At 49.0% G+C, this 16,035-nt stretch overlaps 3 protein-coding genes across 3 annotated transcripts; 1 reads left to right on the top strand and 2 right to left on the bottom strand.

Moving 5' to 3' along the window:
• Nucleotides 1-421: 421 nt before the first annotated feature.
• On the bottom strand, nucleotides 422-5,281 carry PHATR_44174 (5'-Nucleotidase or metallophosphoesterase). The gene is made up of 7 exons (XM_002186165.1): nucleotides 4,890-5,281; nucleotides 4,176-4,799; nucleotides 3,211-4,150; nucleotides 3,020-3,173; nucleotides 2,798-2,848; nucleotides 2,233-2,614; nucleotides 422-2,148 (listed from the first exon to the last, which is right to left on the bottom strand). The coding sequence occupies exons 1-7, from the start codon at nucleotides 5,218-5,220 to the stop codon at nucleotides 518-520; spliced, it is 4,113 nt and encodes a 1,370-aa protein (XP_002186201.1). The 5' UTR covers nucleotides 5,221-5,281; the 3' UTR covers nucleotides 422-517.
• Nucleotides 5,282-13,178: 7,897 nt separating this feature from the next.
• On the bottom strand, nucleotides 13,179-13,958 carry PHATR_33543 (predicted protein; the record flags this gene model as incomplete). Its single annotated transcript, XM_002186164.1, has 1 exon — nucleotides 13,179-13,958. One exon carries the CDS (start codon nucleotides 13,956-13,958, stop codon nucleotides 13,179-13,181), a length of 780 nt encoding a protein of 259 aa, XP_002186200.1.
• Nucleotides 13,959-14,379: 421 nt separating this feature from the next.
• Nucleotides 14,380-15,835, top strand: PHATR_44172 (predicted protein; the record flags this gene model as incomplete). The annotated part of the gene is made up of 1 exon (XM_002186452.1): nucleotides 14,380-15,835. The coding sequence occupies one exon, from the start codon at nucleotides 14,380-14,382 to the stop codon at nucleotides 15,748-15,750; it is 1,371 nt and encodes a 456-aa protein (XP_002186488.1). The 3' UTR covers nucleotides 15,751-15,835.
• Nucleotides 15,836-16,035: the final 200 nt, after the last annotated feature.

The following is a 16,035-nucleotide window of genomic DNA, read 5'->3' as shown; positions in this document are numbered from 1 at the left end:
GGAATTCTCACTGATATGTATCGTCACACGACTGCACGGAGAAACTCTTCGGAGCAGTGTTGTTCGCTGCGAATGAGATCCAATAGTTTCTGGTTCTCAATCTAAAAACCTATGGACGCTACACGATGTCGGAGTGATGAACTGAAATGCGCTGGAAAACCCAAATAATGCTCTCTCTACTGCTGGCTAGCTGGAGTCGAGATCCTTGTCAGAAGGATCTGGATGATCTTAGTAGATCGGTACATTTTCACAATCGCAGTCAGTCTTCAGAGAAAGAAATCCGGGTTTCCAAGATTGCCATGCTATTCCTTCCATGTTTGCTACCCATTTAATGATTTCCTGTTTGTTTCAGCTACTTTACGGTTAATGCAAGCTTGAAATACGGAAACTGTTGACAGCGAGGCCTTTACCTGTAAGTACTACTAATGGGATTTTCTGATACTACTAATGCTACTTTAAATCAAAGGTTGTGAATCGATCAGGTTGTCCCTAAACTAGCGGCAGGGCACTCCGTGGACTATGTGGAGGCGGCTGCTGCTATCTCGCGCTGCCGTTCCATCGCTTCCCTTGCCAAAGCTCGATTGATCACAGCTTGCTCCGCCATGTCGTCACAGAAAACTTCAAAGTCTTTGACGGTCACCTTGCCGCTACCATCCGTATCGGCAAAGGCATGTACAAATTCGGCCAGGGTGGTTTCGCGATCGTCTACCGAATAGTCTAAAAGATCGCGGAGGGCATTGTGAATTTCTTCGACGGTGACAGTCCCGTCCCCGTTCGAATCTAAAACATCTAGGCGGTCTTCGGGACTACAATTGCCGTCAATATCGCAAGTATCTTCAACTTCGTGAGAAATTGCGTCCCAGAGGCGTTTCCATAAGTTCCGGGCAAAATAACTCATCATCTCGGACTGAATATTGACGTAGTTACCTTTGGGTGGAAGACTTTTGGGGTTGGTCTGGTAATATTCCGTAAATGGTGGGCTCTGTCCATTCGTCAAGTCACCTATCTTCGTCGCAACCCGGTACATGCGATCACGGTCGATAGGGAGCCCGGCGACGTGTGTGACCACATTGTTTTCGTCCTGCTGGATACCTACATCATACTGAAACCATCCAGGAATAGGGTCGCCACAGTGCGTTGCCTCGATCCCTTCCGCCAAAAGCCAACCGGGCATCGAGATGACGCCTACTGTTTCGTCCGACTTTATTTCGGCCTCGAGTGCCTCCAAGGAAAAGTAGGAGCCGATGGGGTAGTCCGCATTGCCCCTAACGTTACCTCCCATGATCAGCACAGCATCAACACGGTTCTTTTTGCCACGGTTCATATTAAATGCCGATTTCAGAACCGAACAAATATACTTTCCCATGCTACAGACACTGCCACGAGAGTTATTGGAAGTGAGCGGTTCGTAGTACGAAGGAATGCGCGCAAGTTCCGTATTGCGTAGTGGAAGGAGTGAGTCGTAGGCTCGTTCATTTTCTTCCGCCATGACAGGATCCGGAGCCCAATCCTTGCAACGAACGAACTGTGAGCGTATCTTGGGCTTCTCTTCCGTCGCGTCATTCCAAGATATTTCGACCACGGCGGCGAAGTCGGCGTTCATACCGGGCTTGATGAGACGAGTTCCTTCCACTACTTCGTCCACGATGTGATGATCGTGACCCGACAGAATTAGGGGGAAATCGAATTGTTCGCACGTTTTGTGATCGTCCGGAACGTACAAATGCTGAAGCGGAATAACGACATCACACTTTTCGTCGTCTTCAAGAATCTTCTTGTACTTGGTCAAAGCTTCCCAGGGATCCGTCAAAGTGGCTCCACCAAAAGCACCTTTCCCCTTGAAGTGAGAGTACAGAGCTGGATCGTCGGAGAGGACTGCCGTAAGGCCGACGCGTCGCGTGTTGGTACCATCCTCCGATTTCAATTCAATGACATCATATTCCTGTTGAGCGTCCATTGCGTCGTGATCGAGCATGTTGGAATTGATGAACTTGCCCCCCTTGGCGTGAAAATTCCTGACGTGACGACAGGTGATGTGGTGCTCGATGTCGGCTTCGTGATTGCCCCAACACAAATAGTCGAGCGGAATGCTGTTCAGAGCATGCATCATTCCGGCGCCCTTATCGACGCTGGACAAAAGGTACGGAGCTGCCAAGCAAAAAAGGAAACGTGAGTGAAGGATGCTACGTATCCAGATTGGTGGAACGAGCATTGTCGCTTATTTTGACTTACACAAAAAGTCACCCGTCAACATGGATACTACAGTGGACCCCGGTGCCCGCTTCTTGGTCTCAGCGATCAACGTTTTGAAGTGCGCCAAGTTTTCGAGCGTATACACGTCGGTGATCTGACAAATGATGAGCCGGCATTCCGAATCGCTGCGGGGCGAGACTTCCCAACTTTCCGTAGTGTCGATCTTGTTGGGTTGTCCCGGTGCTCGGCCCCCGCCAGCGTGGGGCTGGCGAGCGACCGAAAAGGATTCAGCCGTACGTACTGGACTCCAGAAAGGCACAAAGCCCATCAGATAGAACGTAGGCGGGAGCAAGCCTTGAAGCGTCTTCATCGTGCCTTTCGTACAGAAATCGTCTTTTTTCAGAATTTGTGCAGAATCGTTCTGCACGCAAAATAGTCTTTGCACAGCAGGGGAGGGCAGGGCATTCTAGCAGTTTTCGATCGATCTCGATGGATCGATCGTTCCGATCGCGATCCTTCTCCGAACGCTTTTTCTCAGAGTCAGTCGCGCTCAAACTACGATACCTACCGGAATTTGAGTACAGTTCTAATTTTATCTACGCACCGGACTTGAAGCTACAATCTTGACGGGTATATGTTCTCTAATAATCATTTTCTGTCATTGTGGTTGAGCCAATCATTTCACGGAATCCATGTCACATGTTCTGTCGTTACGAAATGCGCACACGTGTCAATTCCTCACAATTCGCAGCTTTGCTAACTGTTAACACACGAACCAGCATCACCGTTCCTAACCATTGGTCGTCTTCCTCCATCCATTTCCTACACTGCGCATAAAGACCGTAAAAATGGATATCGTGGAAGGCAAAGGAAGAATCGGACCACTTGGAAAGTTGGTCACGACAACAAAGAATCCGAATTTGCAGAATTTCTGGGAACCTCTGGGTGCGCGAGCATCGCAGACAATCTCGAAGCTTGAACTATGTTGATTTAGCAGTACCAGCAGTCGGTTTGGACGGTTTCGGATACGACAATCGCCAGCTGTCTCGCTCGTAAGTTTGCTCCATTTCGTCGCAGAAAATTTCAAAATCCCGTAGTGTTACCCGTCCAGTACTGGTCGTATCAGCAAACGAATGAACAAACTTGGCCAACGATGTTTCTCGGTCGTCCACAGAATACCCCAGCAAATCTCGTAAAGCGGTTTGAATTTCGGCCACCGAGACTTCACCATCCCCGGTTTTGTCAAGGACTTCCAGCCGGCCTACGGGGTTGCAGTCGTTGTCGGTATCGCAAGTCTCCGCAAGCTCCAAGGAGACGGCATCCCACAGCTTTCGCCAAAGATTTCTTGCAAAGTAGGCCATCAGCTCGGACTGTATATTAACGTACGCTCCCTTTGGTGGAAGAAGATGTCGATTCTCTGTGTAGTATTGCGTGAGCGGAATACTTTGTCCGTTGGTCAAGTCGCCAATTTTGGTCGCCACTCGGTAGACACGCTCGCGATCAATGGGAAGCCCAGCTACTTGCGTAACCACGTTATTCTCATCTTGTCGGATGCCCACATCATACTGCATCCATCCTGGAATTGGGTCACCGGCATGGGTCGCTTCGATGCCTGCGGCCAGCAGCCAACCAGGCATGTTCACTACTGCTATTACTTCGTCCGATTTTATTTCGGCCTCTAGAGCTTCCAGCGAGAAGAATGACCCTTCGGGGTAGTCGGCATTTCCTCTTACATTGCCACCCATGAGTAGGACGGCGTCCACTTTGTTATCCCGCTGCCGCCGCGAAACATTGAGCGACGATCGCAGCAGCGAACAAATGAAACTGCCCATGGTACAGACACTGCCGCGACTATTGTTGGAAGTCAAAGGTTCAAAGTTTGATGGAACACGAGCCAATTCGGTATTACGTAAAGGAATCAGGGCATCATAAGCACGCTCGTTCTCCTCGGCCAAAACTGGATCGGCAGTCCCAATCCTGACAGCGCAGGAATCGTGATCGAATAACGGGTTTTTCGCTCGACGACGTCTTCCACGAAATTTCCACAACAGCTGCGTACGCAGCATTCATGCCCGGTTTGATGAGCCGAGTGCCATCCACCACTTCATCAACACGGTGATGATCGTGTCCAGACAGCACCACCGGAAAATCAAATTTGTGGCAAGTCTTGTGATCGTCCGGGACGTACAAATGCTGCAAAGGTACCACCAAATCCACACCGTGATCTTTTTCCAACAAGCGTTTGTACTTTGCCAGGGCTTCCCACGGATCAGTGACGGTTGCGCCACCAAAAGGCCCGGGTGCTTTAAATTGCGCGTACAAGGCCGGGTCGCTGGAAAGGACCGCGGCGAGTCCAATTTTGCGGTGGTTGGATCCGTCAGGTGAGGTCAGTTCAATGACATCGTATTCTTTCTGTGCATCCATGGCTTCGTGATCGATCATATTGGAATTGAGCCACGTACCAGCAAAGTTGCGGACGTGTTGACAAACGGTGCGGTGGTTGATGTCGGCTTCGTGGTTTCCCCATGTCAAATAATCGAGGGGAATCCGCCCAAGCGCGTGCATCATCCCTTCGCCTCGATCCACACTGGAAAGTAAGTAGGGTGCTGATCTTGTATAAAGGAGCCGAGGAGTGTTAGATGGAGCAATTGATTAATTGTCGGTGTTGGAATGCGTGCTTTCGTTCGTGCACTTACACAGAAAATCCCCCGTCAGTACAGAAACCACGGCGGATCCTTCGGAGTTTTTCTTGGTCTCTTCCACGAGCGTTTTGAAATGGGCGAGATGCTCGAGCGTGTAGACGTCCGTTATGTGACAGAGGATCAATCGACATTCCGAATCTTGGCACGGCGAGGCTTCCCACGTTTCAACCCTGTCTACTTTATCCGGTGTACTCGCGGCTCGACCTCCCCCACGCACTGATTGCTGAAAGGCCAATCCGTCGACACGATTGGATCCGCAAGACACCAGAATGGCCACAGCCCATCCCGGTCGAGAACGCCATCGATTCCGCGATGGTATTTTCATACTGGATGGATGGCGGTGGTGTCGGCTCTGTGTGCTGGAAACTGCAATAGCAGAGGAAAAGTTGTCAGGCTTATTGGAACCCCGTGTCGTCCGATCCCGGCGGATCCTCGTACGTTGGTTGCTGGACGTGACAAGTGACAACGCGCGAACGAGAATTTCGAACTCGAGCGTACGCGATCAAAGATGTAGCCACATCACAAAGATGTCCGGCGAAAATACTTCTATGAAATATCACGTCAGTTCCTTATAAGAGGTTGACACTACGACATTTCTATGCAGGTCGGACCCCATTTTCCATAGGTATCTAGCTGGAAATTATCCTACGTTAAGTTCTTGAGAAATTGTGCGCGCTTGGGCCTCGGTCGGCGATCCATTCAAATTCGATACGACGCTGTCCACGGACAACGGGTAACGGAAAGTTGGGAGCATCGAACGAACCTGGGTTGTCGATGAGTGTGCCATCTTACTGGTAGTGTCCATACCACTGTGCCTCTCGCCTCTCTCTCTAGAGTTTGTAGAGCACCCTTTAGGAAACAAGCAAGCGGACAGCATTTGAACGGAACTCTCGAGTCCCCGGGTTGAAGCAGCGCCATGTCGACGAGCGCATCCAATTTGACGGTACGTTGCTGTTTTCAGCAACGACATTGCTCCGTTGGTAATCTTCTACTTTCGAATACTTCCTCACCGCCTACTCTTCTCTCGTACAGCCACCACGTCGGAACCGTCGGTTTGGGACGGTTCTCGCGGTCAATTCTCCTCCACCGCCGCGGTCTTCCGTCAAAAAAATTCGCGCACGCCATCGAAGCAATCAGCAAAATCGCCACACCGCTGCTTCATCTTCTGCCACGCCCGAATTTTATACCGTGACCTTTGGTCCGGGACCGATTGGGTTGGAATTGGAACCCTCGAAGGATACGAACTTTGCAGCTTGCAAGGTACAGCGCTTTGCCGATGCGGGTCCGCAGCAGCCAGGTCCGGCACGCCGATCGGGAGAAATACAACCCGGGGATTTTTTGGTACAAGTCAACGGATCCCGGACCCAATCGTACGAAGAAACGATTCAGCTTCTCAAGAATTCCAATAGTCGTCGTGAAATTACCTTTCAGCGGGCCTGGGGTCGAACTGCCGTCGTTCCAGCGACTCCCCAGGTAGGCCGGACCCATCGATTGGCGGCGTCCAATTCGCGGGTACCGGGAACCCTGCACAAGACGCCCAAGGACTTGCCCTACTCTCCCGCATCCTCTGCTACCGAATCGGACGCTTCTCAATCCATTGATCTGGCTCTCGTTCAAAATCCCGAAGACGGGATACTCTTGTCCAATCTCGCAAGATCTGGGAATAAGAGTGGATCCACAGTACCAGCGAAAGACAGCGTCGACGCCACCGCAAGCACGCGACTTTTGGATCGTTTGGAGAAAGTGCACCAAAATGGTAACCCTGGACCGCACTCGCAATCGACTTCTCCTAGCCAGCCAAACATAGATCTACTGGAACAGCTGAACTGCACCCGGAAGGAGCTAGCATCCACCCAATCGTCGCTCGCGTCGACCACAAGTGAACTAGAGACCTTTCGACTTTCGAAAGAATCCGTTGAGAGGGCCCACCAGGACGAGCTTGAGGCAAACAAGCAGCAGCTGGAACATTATCAAGCCTCCATCGCACAATTGGAGAAGGAATTGGTCTCACTCCGCAAGAACAATGACTCACAGCAGGGGCAAAATGAGATTGCAGCTAGAGAGTTCGAGAAACAGGTGCAAGATTTAGAACAGCGACTGGAATCTTTGCAACAAGAACGCGACTCCCTTGAATACAAGGCGTGGCAACTTGAGGAACGGCTTCGCCAGGCTGAACAGGAGCGTGACTCGTTATCCTCCGAATTGGAGTCACAACGCGACGCAGTCCATGCCACGAATATGGCGTTGGTACAGGATTTCGAAACGGCGCAAGCGAATAATGAGAGCCTATCAATTGCTCTTTCCGAAGCAAAAGAAGACCTTGAGCACACCCGGACTGAGCTCTCTTCCAAGAGCGCCCTTTTAGAGCGTTTGCAACTTGAGAAGGATGAGACCGATGGCCAATTTCGAGTTGCCGAAACACAGAAAGCAGAGCACATGGCGACGGTTGACGAACTTCGATCAAAGTTGCATTTTCTTGAAGAAGAACGCCAAACCCAACTTGCAGAAGTGCAGAGAAGGTCCAGCATCCTGCGCGAAAACGAAGTTCGTGTGGACGAGTTAAATGAAAAACTTACGGAGTCAAAGGCCGCTGAACAGATATTAAAAATCGAGGTCCAGCGTCTTCGCAGTGGCCTTGAAGATGAGGTTCATGATTCCAGCAAAGGAACACAACTAAATTCACAACAAATCGACGACGAATCAGACCAGGTTAAAGAGTTAGATCGAGAGGATATACGGCTACTGCAACTTCAATCCGAGGTCGATGACACTAGGCTTCGTCTAGAGGAGGCCAAACGAGAGCTTTACGAGTCTCAAGAGGTGGTAGCTAGTGCTGTTCTACACTCTAAACTGATGGAGGAAAAAAAGGAGTCGTTCGAACGACTGATACAGACTTCAAATAGGCACGAGCGAGAGGTTCAAAGTGTCAATGATGAACTCTCCAGGGAGCTTGAAACAACCAAGGGCGAGCGAGACACTTTGGCCGAATCTGCTCGAGATACGCGTCTGGAGCTAGCTACGGCAAAATCCCAACTCACTGAGGCAGAGTGCCGCATCCAAGAGCTCGAGACCGAGAACAATAAACTCAGAAAAGATCTCAACGTAGACAGGATCGATTTAACTGTGCCGGAAGTTGCCATGAGCATGAACGGTGAGAAAGTCCTGCTATCTACCCGAATTGAGGAGCTTGAATCTGAGCTTTATATCACCATGGAGTCCGCCAAGCAATATCAAAAGAACTCTCATCAATTAGAGGCATCAAACACAGCACTGGCAAAAGAGCTCGAATCGGTGAAGATCCAGAGTCGAAGCTTCAATGAAATTGCTGCTGCGTCCCGGAAAGAGTTATTGGAAATGCTTCGAAAAAAAGATGAGCAACTGGCTGCAAAAACTCGTGATCTTGAAGACGCTCAACTAGGTCTCGAAGCCATGCGTACCGATTTGAAGCGCAAGGCGATGGAGTTGGAGGGAGTTGTCTTAGAGAAAACAAATACATCAGAAGATATCATTGCAATTCTCTCGGAGAAACGACAACTTGTCGGCGAAGTATCGAAATTAACAACCGAGCGAGATGACGCTCTGGAAGATAGGGCCGGAATGGCAGTGCAGCTCCGGGAGGCGCGAGATATCGCTAAGAGCTTTGCTGCTAGTGACGACAAATCCCGGCATCAACGAGCAGAAGTCCAGGAGATTTCGGCACAACTGGACGAGAAACAAAGATCCCTAGACAGTGCTCTATCAACGGCTTCGAGCTTAAAGTCCGATGTCCGGTCTCTCGAAGAGCGGGTGGATGACCTGTCTCTAGCGCTAAAAGATTCATCCGGAGAAGAGTCTTGGTTAAGATCACAACTTGAGTCTGCAAGGAAGGAGCTTCAAGACTTACGTTCAACCGCCAAATCGTTAGCCGATCTAGACTCGGCCAAAGCCGAAGATGCGTCGACTAAAATTCAAGATCTCGAACTTGCTATGAAGAAAAAGAATGCCGAACTTACTACACTCTCGTCACGACTTGAAGCCGCGCAGTCTAAGCTTGCTCGCATGGCTTCCGAACTCAGCTGGTCAAAATCTGATCACCAATTAAGCGCTAGGAAGATTACGGAACTCGAAGAGGAACGCTCCAAACTTATTGAAAAGCTTGGTCGTCTGCGTGAAGAAACGGAGGAAAACGCGGCTGTCATGATCAGAGATTCGTCGGAATTTGCAGATGCAATGCTATGTGAGTCGAGAAATGAAATTGCCGAATTGCGAAGGCAGGTGCGCTCTCTCGAAAAATCGAAAGCTGTGTCATCGGGTGAGATCAAGACAATGCAGGAGAAACACAAAGAACTTTCTATATTGATCGGCAGGCTGAGGAGTGATGTTTATGATCGTGACGCCACTCTTTCCACAAAAGCGCTCGATCACATAAACTCAATCGCTCAAATCGACAAGCTACAAGAAGAACTAAACGTCAAAACAGACGAATTGAAAACAGTGCAAAACGAATTGTGCGAGAGCAAGCGACAAAAATCTCAGCTGTCGAAGCGTTTCACGGAGATTGCTCGAGACTCCTCAAAAGAGAAAGACTCTTTAGCCTCGGAGCTAATTGAGAGCCAAACGGAATTGTCAGCGATCAAGACCAAACATTCTGAGCTCGAACGTCTCAATCGGTCTCTGCGTCGTAGCCTAACCGAGTCAGAATCCCGTTTCGGACAGACGCTGGAGAAGCTTGTAGCAGAAAGAGAGTCTTTCCAGGAACTTAAAACGAGGTCAAACACCGAAAGAGATCAATTGGACCACCGAAATAGCCTTCTATCTACAGAGGTGGTCAAGTACCGCAACATGATTGGAGAAATTAAGCAAGAACGCGATCGATCTCGGCTGGAGGTAGTCGACTTGAAGGCTGTTGTTGAATGTTTGAAAAAGGAGCATCGTTTTTCAGAAGCCCTTCTGCGGAAGCAGGACGAAAAGCTTTCGGGAGAAAAAGAAGAAGCTGTTGCAGCTCTGAAAAAAGAAACAGAACGAGCCGATTTGGCATATACTTTGCTTCAAAAGGCAGAGTTTGACTTCGACCGCGTGCGTCAGCAAAGGGAAGTCGAGTTTCGGCAGAAAATTGAAAATGCCAGCGTTGAACGACAGGAATTTGAGATTAAGCTGACACATCTTGCGATTCAACTGGAAAATAAAGATGCAGAGCTTCGAGATCTCTATCCTCTTAAAGAAGAACTGGAAACTACGAAAATGGAGCTCAATCATCTACGAGAATCTCTGGCCCGGTCACACGACGAAGTGGAGCATCTGTCTTCGCTGCTCGACAGTACACGCGACGAGACTGGTAGAAAGCTTATCGAGCTTTCCAAAGCACACTTATTAGAAGTCCAACGTCTGTCTGAAGAAAAGGACGTAAGTGAAATAGCTTTGCGGAAATCCGATGAAAAAAGCGAACTTCTAAAAAAGAGACTTTGCAAAGTAGAGGAAAGTGTTCATGCTGCTAGAGCTGAACGAGAGCATCTTTTAGCTGAAAATGACGTATTAAAATCTCGGATGCACGAAGCTGATGGTACTTTAGCTGATCTCAGGGCCGAAATCGACGATAAGCATGCAAATGTTTCAGTTTCTTCTGACAGCAGTGCTTCCGAAGAGTTCAAAGACCTCTCTAAATCAGATTTGCGGAGAAGATGCAGAGACCTTCAAGATGAGCTGTTTTCATCGCAGGCGCAGCTTGAATGTACCGAGTCGCAGGTAAAACGTCGATCAGAGCATATACTAAAGCTGGAAGAGGATTTAAAATTGATGACCACTGAAATAGAAAACCTGGTTTCCGTTAATGGCCAAGTTGAAGACCGACTTCGCGATCTCAGGGCTGATAGAGAAAGCATGGTCATTGATGCTTCGTCTCTGCGTACGAAAGCTAATCTCTCTGAGCAAACGTCAAGGACTTTAAATCAGCAGCTTGAAGAGCAGTTTACACGTAATGCATCGTTAGCGGATGAAGTCCAAGTCTTATCGGCATCTATGGAGCAGATGCGACACGATTCGGCAGACAGATTAAGAGAGGCCGAAGCTGCAATCGCAAGCTTAGAAATCATGCTTGAGAAGGCGTCTCATGTACAGAACGACGCCGACATCAAACTCAGTAGCAAGGATGCGCAGCTTTCCAAGACAAAGATAGAGATCGAAAGTCTTGAAGAAACGATTTCTGACCTTGAAAAGCAGTTATTGGAATCGATTCGAAAATTCAATGACGCCCGTCAAGAAGCGGAGAATCTCCGAGCAAAATCTAGCGAGACTTCAGCTTCCCTTGGACAGCGTCTTGAGCAGCTAATTATTGAGAACAACGCGTCTAGGAAAAAGACAGCGGATCTGGAGTCAAAACTAGGGATAAAGTGCGAGGAACTCTTACACAAAGAGGAGCAAATAAAACTTATCGGTAGAAGCCTTGAGGAGCTGCGATCCAAAACAAAAGCCAGTGAACTTTTACGGGAAGATTTAGTTGCGAAGCTTGCCGAGGCATCGCGTGTTGTTACCGCTCAAAAAGAGGAAATACTTGCATTCGAGACCCAAGCTGCAACCGCAGAACGAAATATGACATCTCTGTCAGCTCAAATCAAGAATTTTCAAGAAGCGATCAAGAAAATGGACAATACAAACGAGAACGGTTGGGATTTTCGGGTCAAGCAGATAGAAGAACTCGAAATCAAATGCGCTACTCTGGAAACAGCAAGATGCGAGGCAAAGTCAGAAGCTGATTCACTACGAAACGAGTTACGCCAAGCACGTCGGCAACTAACCGGAGCGGAGAAGAAAGTGGGCTCGCTCCAAGCTCAAATTAGCAATATGAAGAGTACTGCGAATGAGACTAAGATTCGGCTCCGTGATGCCATAAGCGCCCGTGAAAACCTTCATTCAGATTCAATGGATCTTCATGGTGAGCTTGAAATTAAGCAGATGGAGGCTGATCACTTGAAGGCTCGTCTACAAGTCCTCAATGCTACTATTGCTCGGATGAAATCAGATCACATCCTTCTCCAGGAAGCGGCGCTGCAGGCTGAGTGCCAAGCCGCGGCTTCTAAAGAAAAATCTGAGGAGGTTGCAAAATTGCAATCTGAATTACAGAGGCAAAATGCCAAGTTGGAATCGCTAACGGCTGTGTACCACGACCGCGGGGACGCTCTGAGCAATCCTGAGCCTGTGGATGACCAGCTAGTGCAATTGACTGAAGATATTCTTATGCATGCAGAATACACGTTTTCTAAGATCTCGGCGCGTTCTACAGATCTGGAATCCTTTGGTAACCGAGCGTTCAAACGCGAAAGTGTCGAAGCATTGGACTTGGCTCAATCTGTCGAGGATTCCAACAATTTTCTCATCAAGTTTCGAGAGTGTCTGGATGAATTGTCTTGCATAATTCCTGAAGGTCTTTCCAATCTGGAAGTCAAGCGCGGGCAATTTAACGAGTGGAAGCTTCGGCGAGGAAGACAAGCAGAGTTCTCTCCTATCAAGACGACTCCCAACGCCAAAAGAAAGCCTACATCACCCAAATCATCTCCTGTCTTGGACGCACTGAACAAAATGAAGGTTGTATTGGAGGAGGAAGTTTTGTCGCCCAACAAAAATCATTGTCAGAACGCTTCACGATTGGACGTTGAGTACATGCACAAGGTAGTACAGGCCTTGGAAACCCAAATCGATTCGTTACTGGACGATCTCAGATCTGCAAATGACGCGTTACAAGCCAAGGACCAGCTTTTCGCGGACTTGGAACAGTTGGTGATACATCACGAATCGGAACGAGATTTGCTGGAACAGAAACTAGAAGGCATGAACCGTTTCGTCCGTGAAATGGAGGACCGTCTGAGACAGGAAGTGTCTTGGAAAGAAGCTGCCGAAATGGAGTTGAAGTGTATCCAGGAAGGGCTAGCGTTTTCGTCCGCCGCTCAGGTAGACAAAGCTTCGGAGAGCGCATGTCAGCTCGCAGCAGCTCGTTTGTTGTATAGTGTTACCGAGCGACGTGAGACGGTCACGAAGGCAGCAGTGTTGCGTCATTGGAGCTGTCAAACCAGCGCTATGCGGGCCGTCGCGCAACAAAGTCACGCCGCGACCGAGCTCGCACACCAGCTCGACGCGACACGAGAAAAGCTAATTATTCTGAAGCGACGCATGAAGAGGAAAGGACGACCTTCTGCACTCGATAGTATTACCGAAGGCTACGAGACCACGTGATACATAACGTAGCATGGAAATGTTTTAGAATACTGTAGGATAGGATAGGATTTTGAATGTATTGGTTGAGTGTGGGCTTATTTATCGCTTTGCTTTTCGAATCGTTACCGGGCCTTGAATATTGTTGAGACAAGTGAGACGGGCGTCGGGATTTTTTTTCAGTTTCTGGCTTTCGTAGTCCGACCGTTCTGCCCAACCTTCGCTGTCAACGAAATCAAAGGCACAAAAGGTGCACTGTCCACCACCCCCGCAGTTACCGAGTTTTTGCTTCATACCTTGGTAGACTTCTACGCTATTGTCCAGAAGGACTTGTCGCAGATTGTCACCAACTTTGGTCTCAATGTCGAGATCATCCTTGCCTTCCTGTAGCAGTTTGATGGTTACCGACGTTCCGATTTCAAAAGCCGGTGCACTGTCCTCTTCCGCATCAACGCTATCTATTTCATTCATCGATACGAGTCGCAAATCCACAGTTTCGGGAGAATTGATGATCTTGTCCATGACCTCATCGAATGTCAGAGACGTGACGTCTTCTCCGGCAACGGTGATTAACTTTAAACCTACAATTTCGTCAGCGTAGGGGACCGACGAGCCTTCCTCGGCTACTTCTTTAACAAAGACTCCCTTGGCAGCTCCTTCTTCGACTTCTTCTAGAATCATTCCCAAAGGTTTGACGAGAGACAGGTCGAGACCCTTGAATGCGGAGGAAATGTCGACATTATCCGTCGAGGATTCGGAGACGCAAATCTTGGTCGCGCTAGCGAGACGGCCACTAGAAACGGAGACTCTAAAACTCTTTACTGTCACGATTAAGCAAAGCACGAGGGCGATGGAGAACTTTTGTGAATATGAAAAGGACATGGCCCCGCACGTATGTTCCGGTAGCCGTTCTTTTTTTGGTTGTTATTGTGGAACTGACAGTGAAGTACACGGTCAGTCAGTCATGAAGGCCGACAGACAGCCAGCCAGTTACCATGGTGGGAAAGAACGATTTGCATAGCTTTCCCAGTACGTATTGCATCACTGTCAGCAGAGAAGGTATTGATTCGTCTCCATAACGAACACAAAATGTGCCGAATGACGTCACTTCTGGTATCCGCACGGGCAAAAATTTCTGCAAAATAAACGGCTTGTCGTAGGTGCGTCCCTACGATACAAACAGCTAATGTAAACTCGTTTTCCCCTCTAGCATACGCAAGATGGATAGCTTTGAGAGCGCACAATTTCGGTAGAACCGACACAGCAGTAAACCTCAGGGGTGCACGTCACCCATCGGCATACCATGATCAACGTACGGAGACTCTTCTCGCTGGCATTCATTGGCTCGGCAGCGCCATATTTGTACCAAGTAAACGCAGCGACTGCGACTTCCAACAGTCGCTCCGTCAAAATGAATCAGCGGCCCCCGCTTTCCTCGTCCCTTGGAAAGGATTCGGAAGGACCCCGGAAGATTTATCGCACTCTCCAGGTCCAAGTGGTACACCGTCACGGTGATCGTAGTCCGATTACTCCACTAAAGGACGAGTCTTTCTGGTCCAGCACACTCATTCCGGAAGCGTTGTTGACAAAGATTTCATCGAACACGGCCTTGGTGGAATCCTCCCAAGCCAATTTGCACAAAGCCAACGGTCGGGGACCGTTCGGGAAACTTACCGAACTCGGTTTACTCCAAATGATTCAGGTCGGATCTACGCTGCGAGAAAAATTCGTAGCAAAGGATGAAGACGATTACTTTATAGACAAAGACGGCAATCGACACTATCCGCATGCTTGGAAGCCGTCACGTCCCCTATGTCCGGACAACATTCGTGTCTTTTCCACAAACTTTTCCCGGACGATTCAATCGGTTCAAGGTCTACTCGTGGGTTTGTTTCCCGACGGCACGGAGCACGCTATATCGATTGATGTCCGTAATACCAACTGGATGCTTCCGGATCCACAACCCCGTCGATCCCAAGAACAGGAGCTCCTCGAGGATCGGCTCGCAATGCGGGACTACATTGTCGAGCGTGAACGCCAAATGGCACCGTTAGCGGCTCGTGTTACGCAAGTACTACACAATCTGCTCGCATCCGACGCCCGTGAAGTCTCCTTCGGAGTCGCTCAGGAACACGCGGGAGAAAGCTCCATCGAAACGGAACCGCTGGCATGGAACCAGTTGGCAGAAATAACTACGTGTTTGGCCGTACGCAATCGACTCCCCTTGGGAATTACCAAGGAAGATCAAGAAGCCATTAGTAAGCATGTAGCATGGCGATGGTTCGAAAATCTCAAAGAGCCGCATTTGGCTTACCTTTCGATGAATCGATTCGTATCCCAGCAACTTTCGTATTTCCAAAAATTTACGTCGGAGCCGCCGGTAACAATTTGGAGTGCCCACGATTCGACCTTGATTGGTTTGCTGTGCGCTTATCGACTGGAAATGCCGGCAACCTGGCCCGATTACGCTAGCTACCTTGTCATGGAATTGATTGAGGTCGATGACCATGACTCGAAGGAACAATTCGTTCGTTTTTCGCTCAACGGTGAAGTTTTGTCTTCCAATTGGGGTGAGTCGCTCGAAATGATCCCATTAGATGTACTTGTAGAAAAAATTCAAACCGAAGGAAGCACAGCAACGTCTTGCGTCTCGGACAGCGAGGCACCGGAGTAGTGAGTTTCGGCACTCAACGGAATAAGTTTTGGGGCCGGACTTGAACGAGTCTAACGTTTCTAGGAGTAGGTGGTCTCGAAGCGACACGGACCACGTTTTGCGGCTCTGCCCTCATTGGACGTAAATCTATTAAAAAAAGTTAAGCGACACCGTAGCTACCCAAGCCATCTCTTTCGGTACTGCAGGAAAAGTGTTGGCCCATCGCAATATTGATTTTGTTATGGGTATCTGATAGAGTGCCTGCTGTTCACAGATGGAGAAAGTGCTAGTGCACAGCTTCTTTTG

This window comes from Phaeodactylum tricornutum, chromosome 3 (assembly GCF_000150955.2).
Source record: "Phaeodactylum tricornutum CCAP 1055/1 chromosome 3, complete sequence".
Lineage (NCBI taxonomy): Eukaryota > Bacillariophyta > Bacillariophyceae > Surirellales > Neidiaceae > Phaeodactylum > Phaeodactylum tricornutum.
This window is presented reverse-complemented; position numbering and strand designations above follow the sequence as displayed.

Excerpts from the sequence above, each read along its gene's own strand:
- PHATR_44174 (XM_002186165.1), bottom strand. The coding sequence starts at position 5,220 with ATGAAAATACCATCGCGGAATCGATGGCGTTCTCGACCGGGATGGGCT. Across the intron at positions 2,615-2,797 it reads AGATTGTAGCTTCAAGTCCG|AACGATTCTGCACAAATTCT; the intron begins GTGCGTAGATAA and ends TTTTGCGTGCAG. Across the intron at positions 2,149-2,232 it reads GTTGACGGGTGACTTTTTGT|CTCCGTACCTTTTGTCCAGC; the intron begins GTAAGTCAAAAT and ends TTTGCTTGGCAG.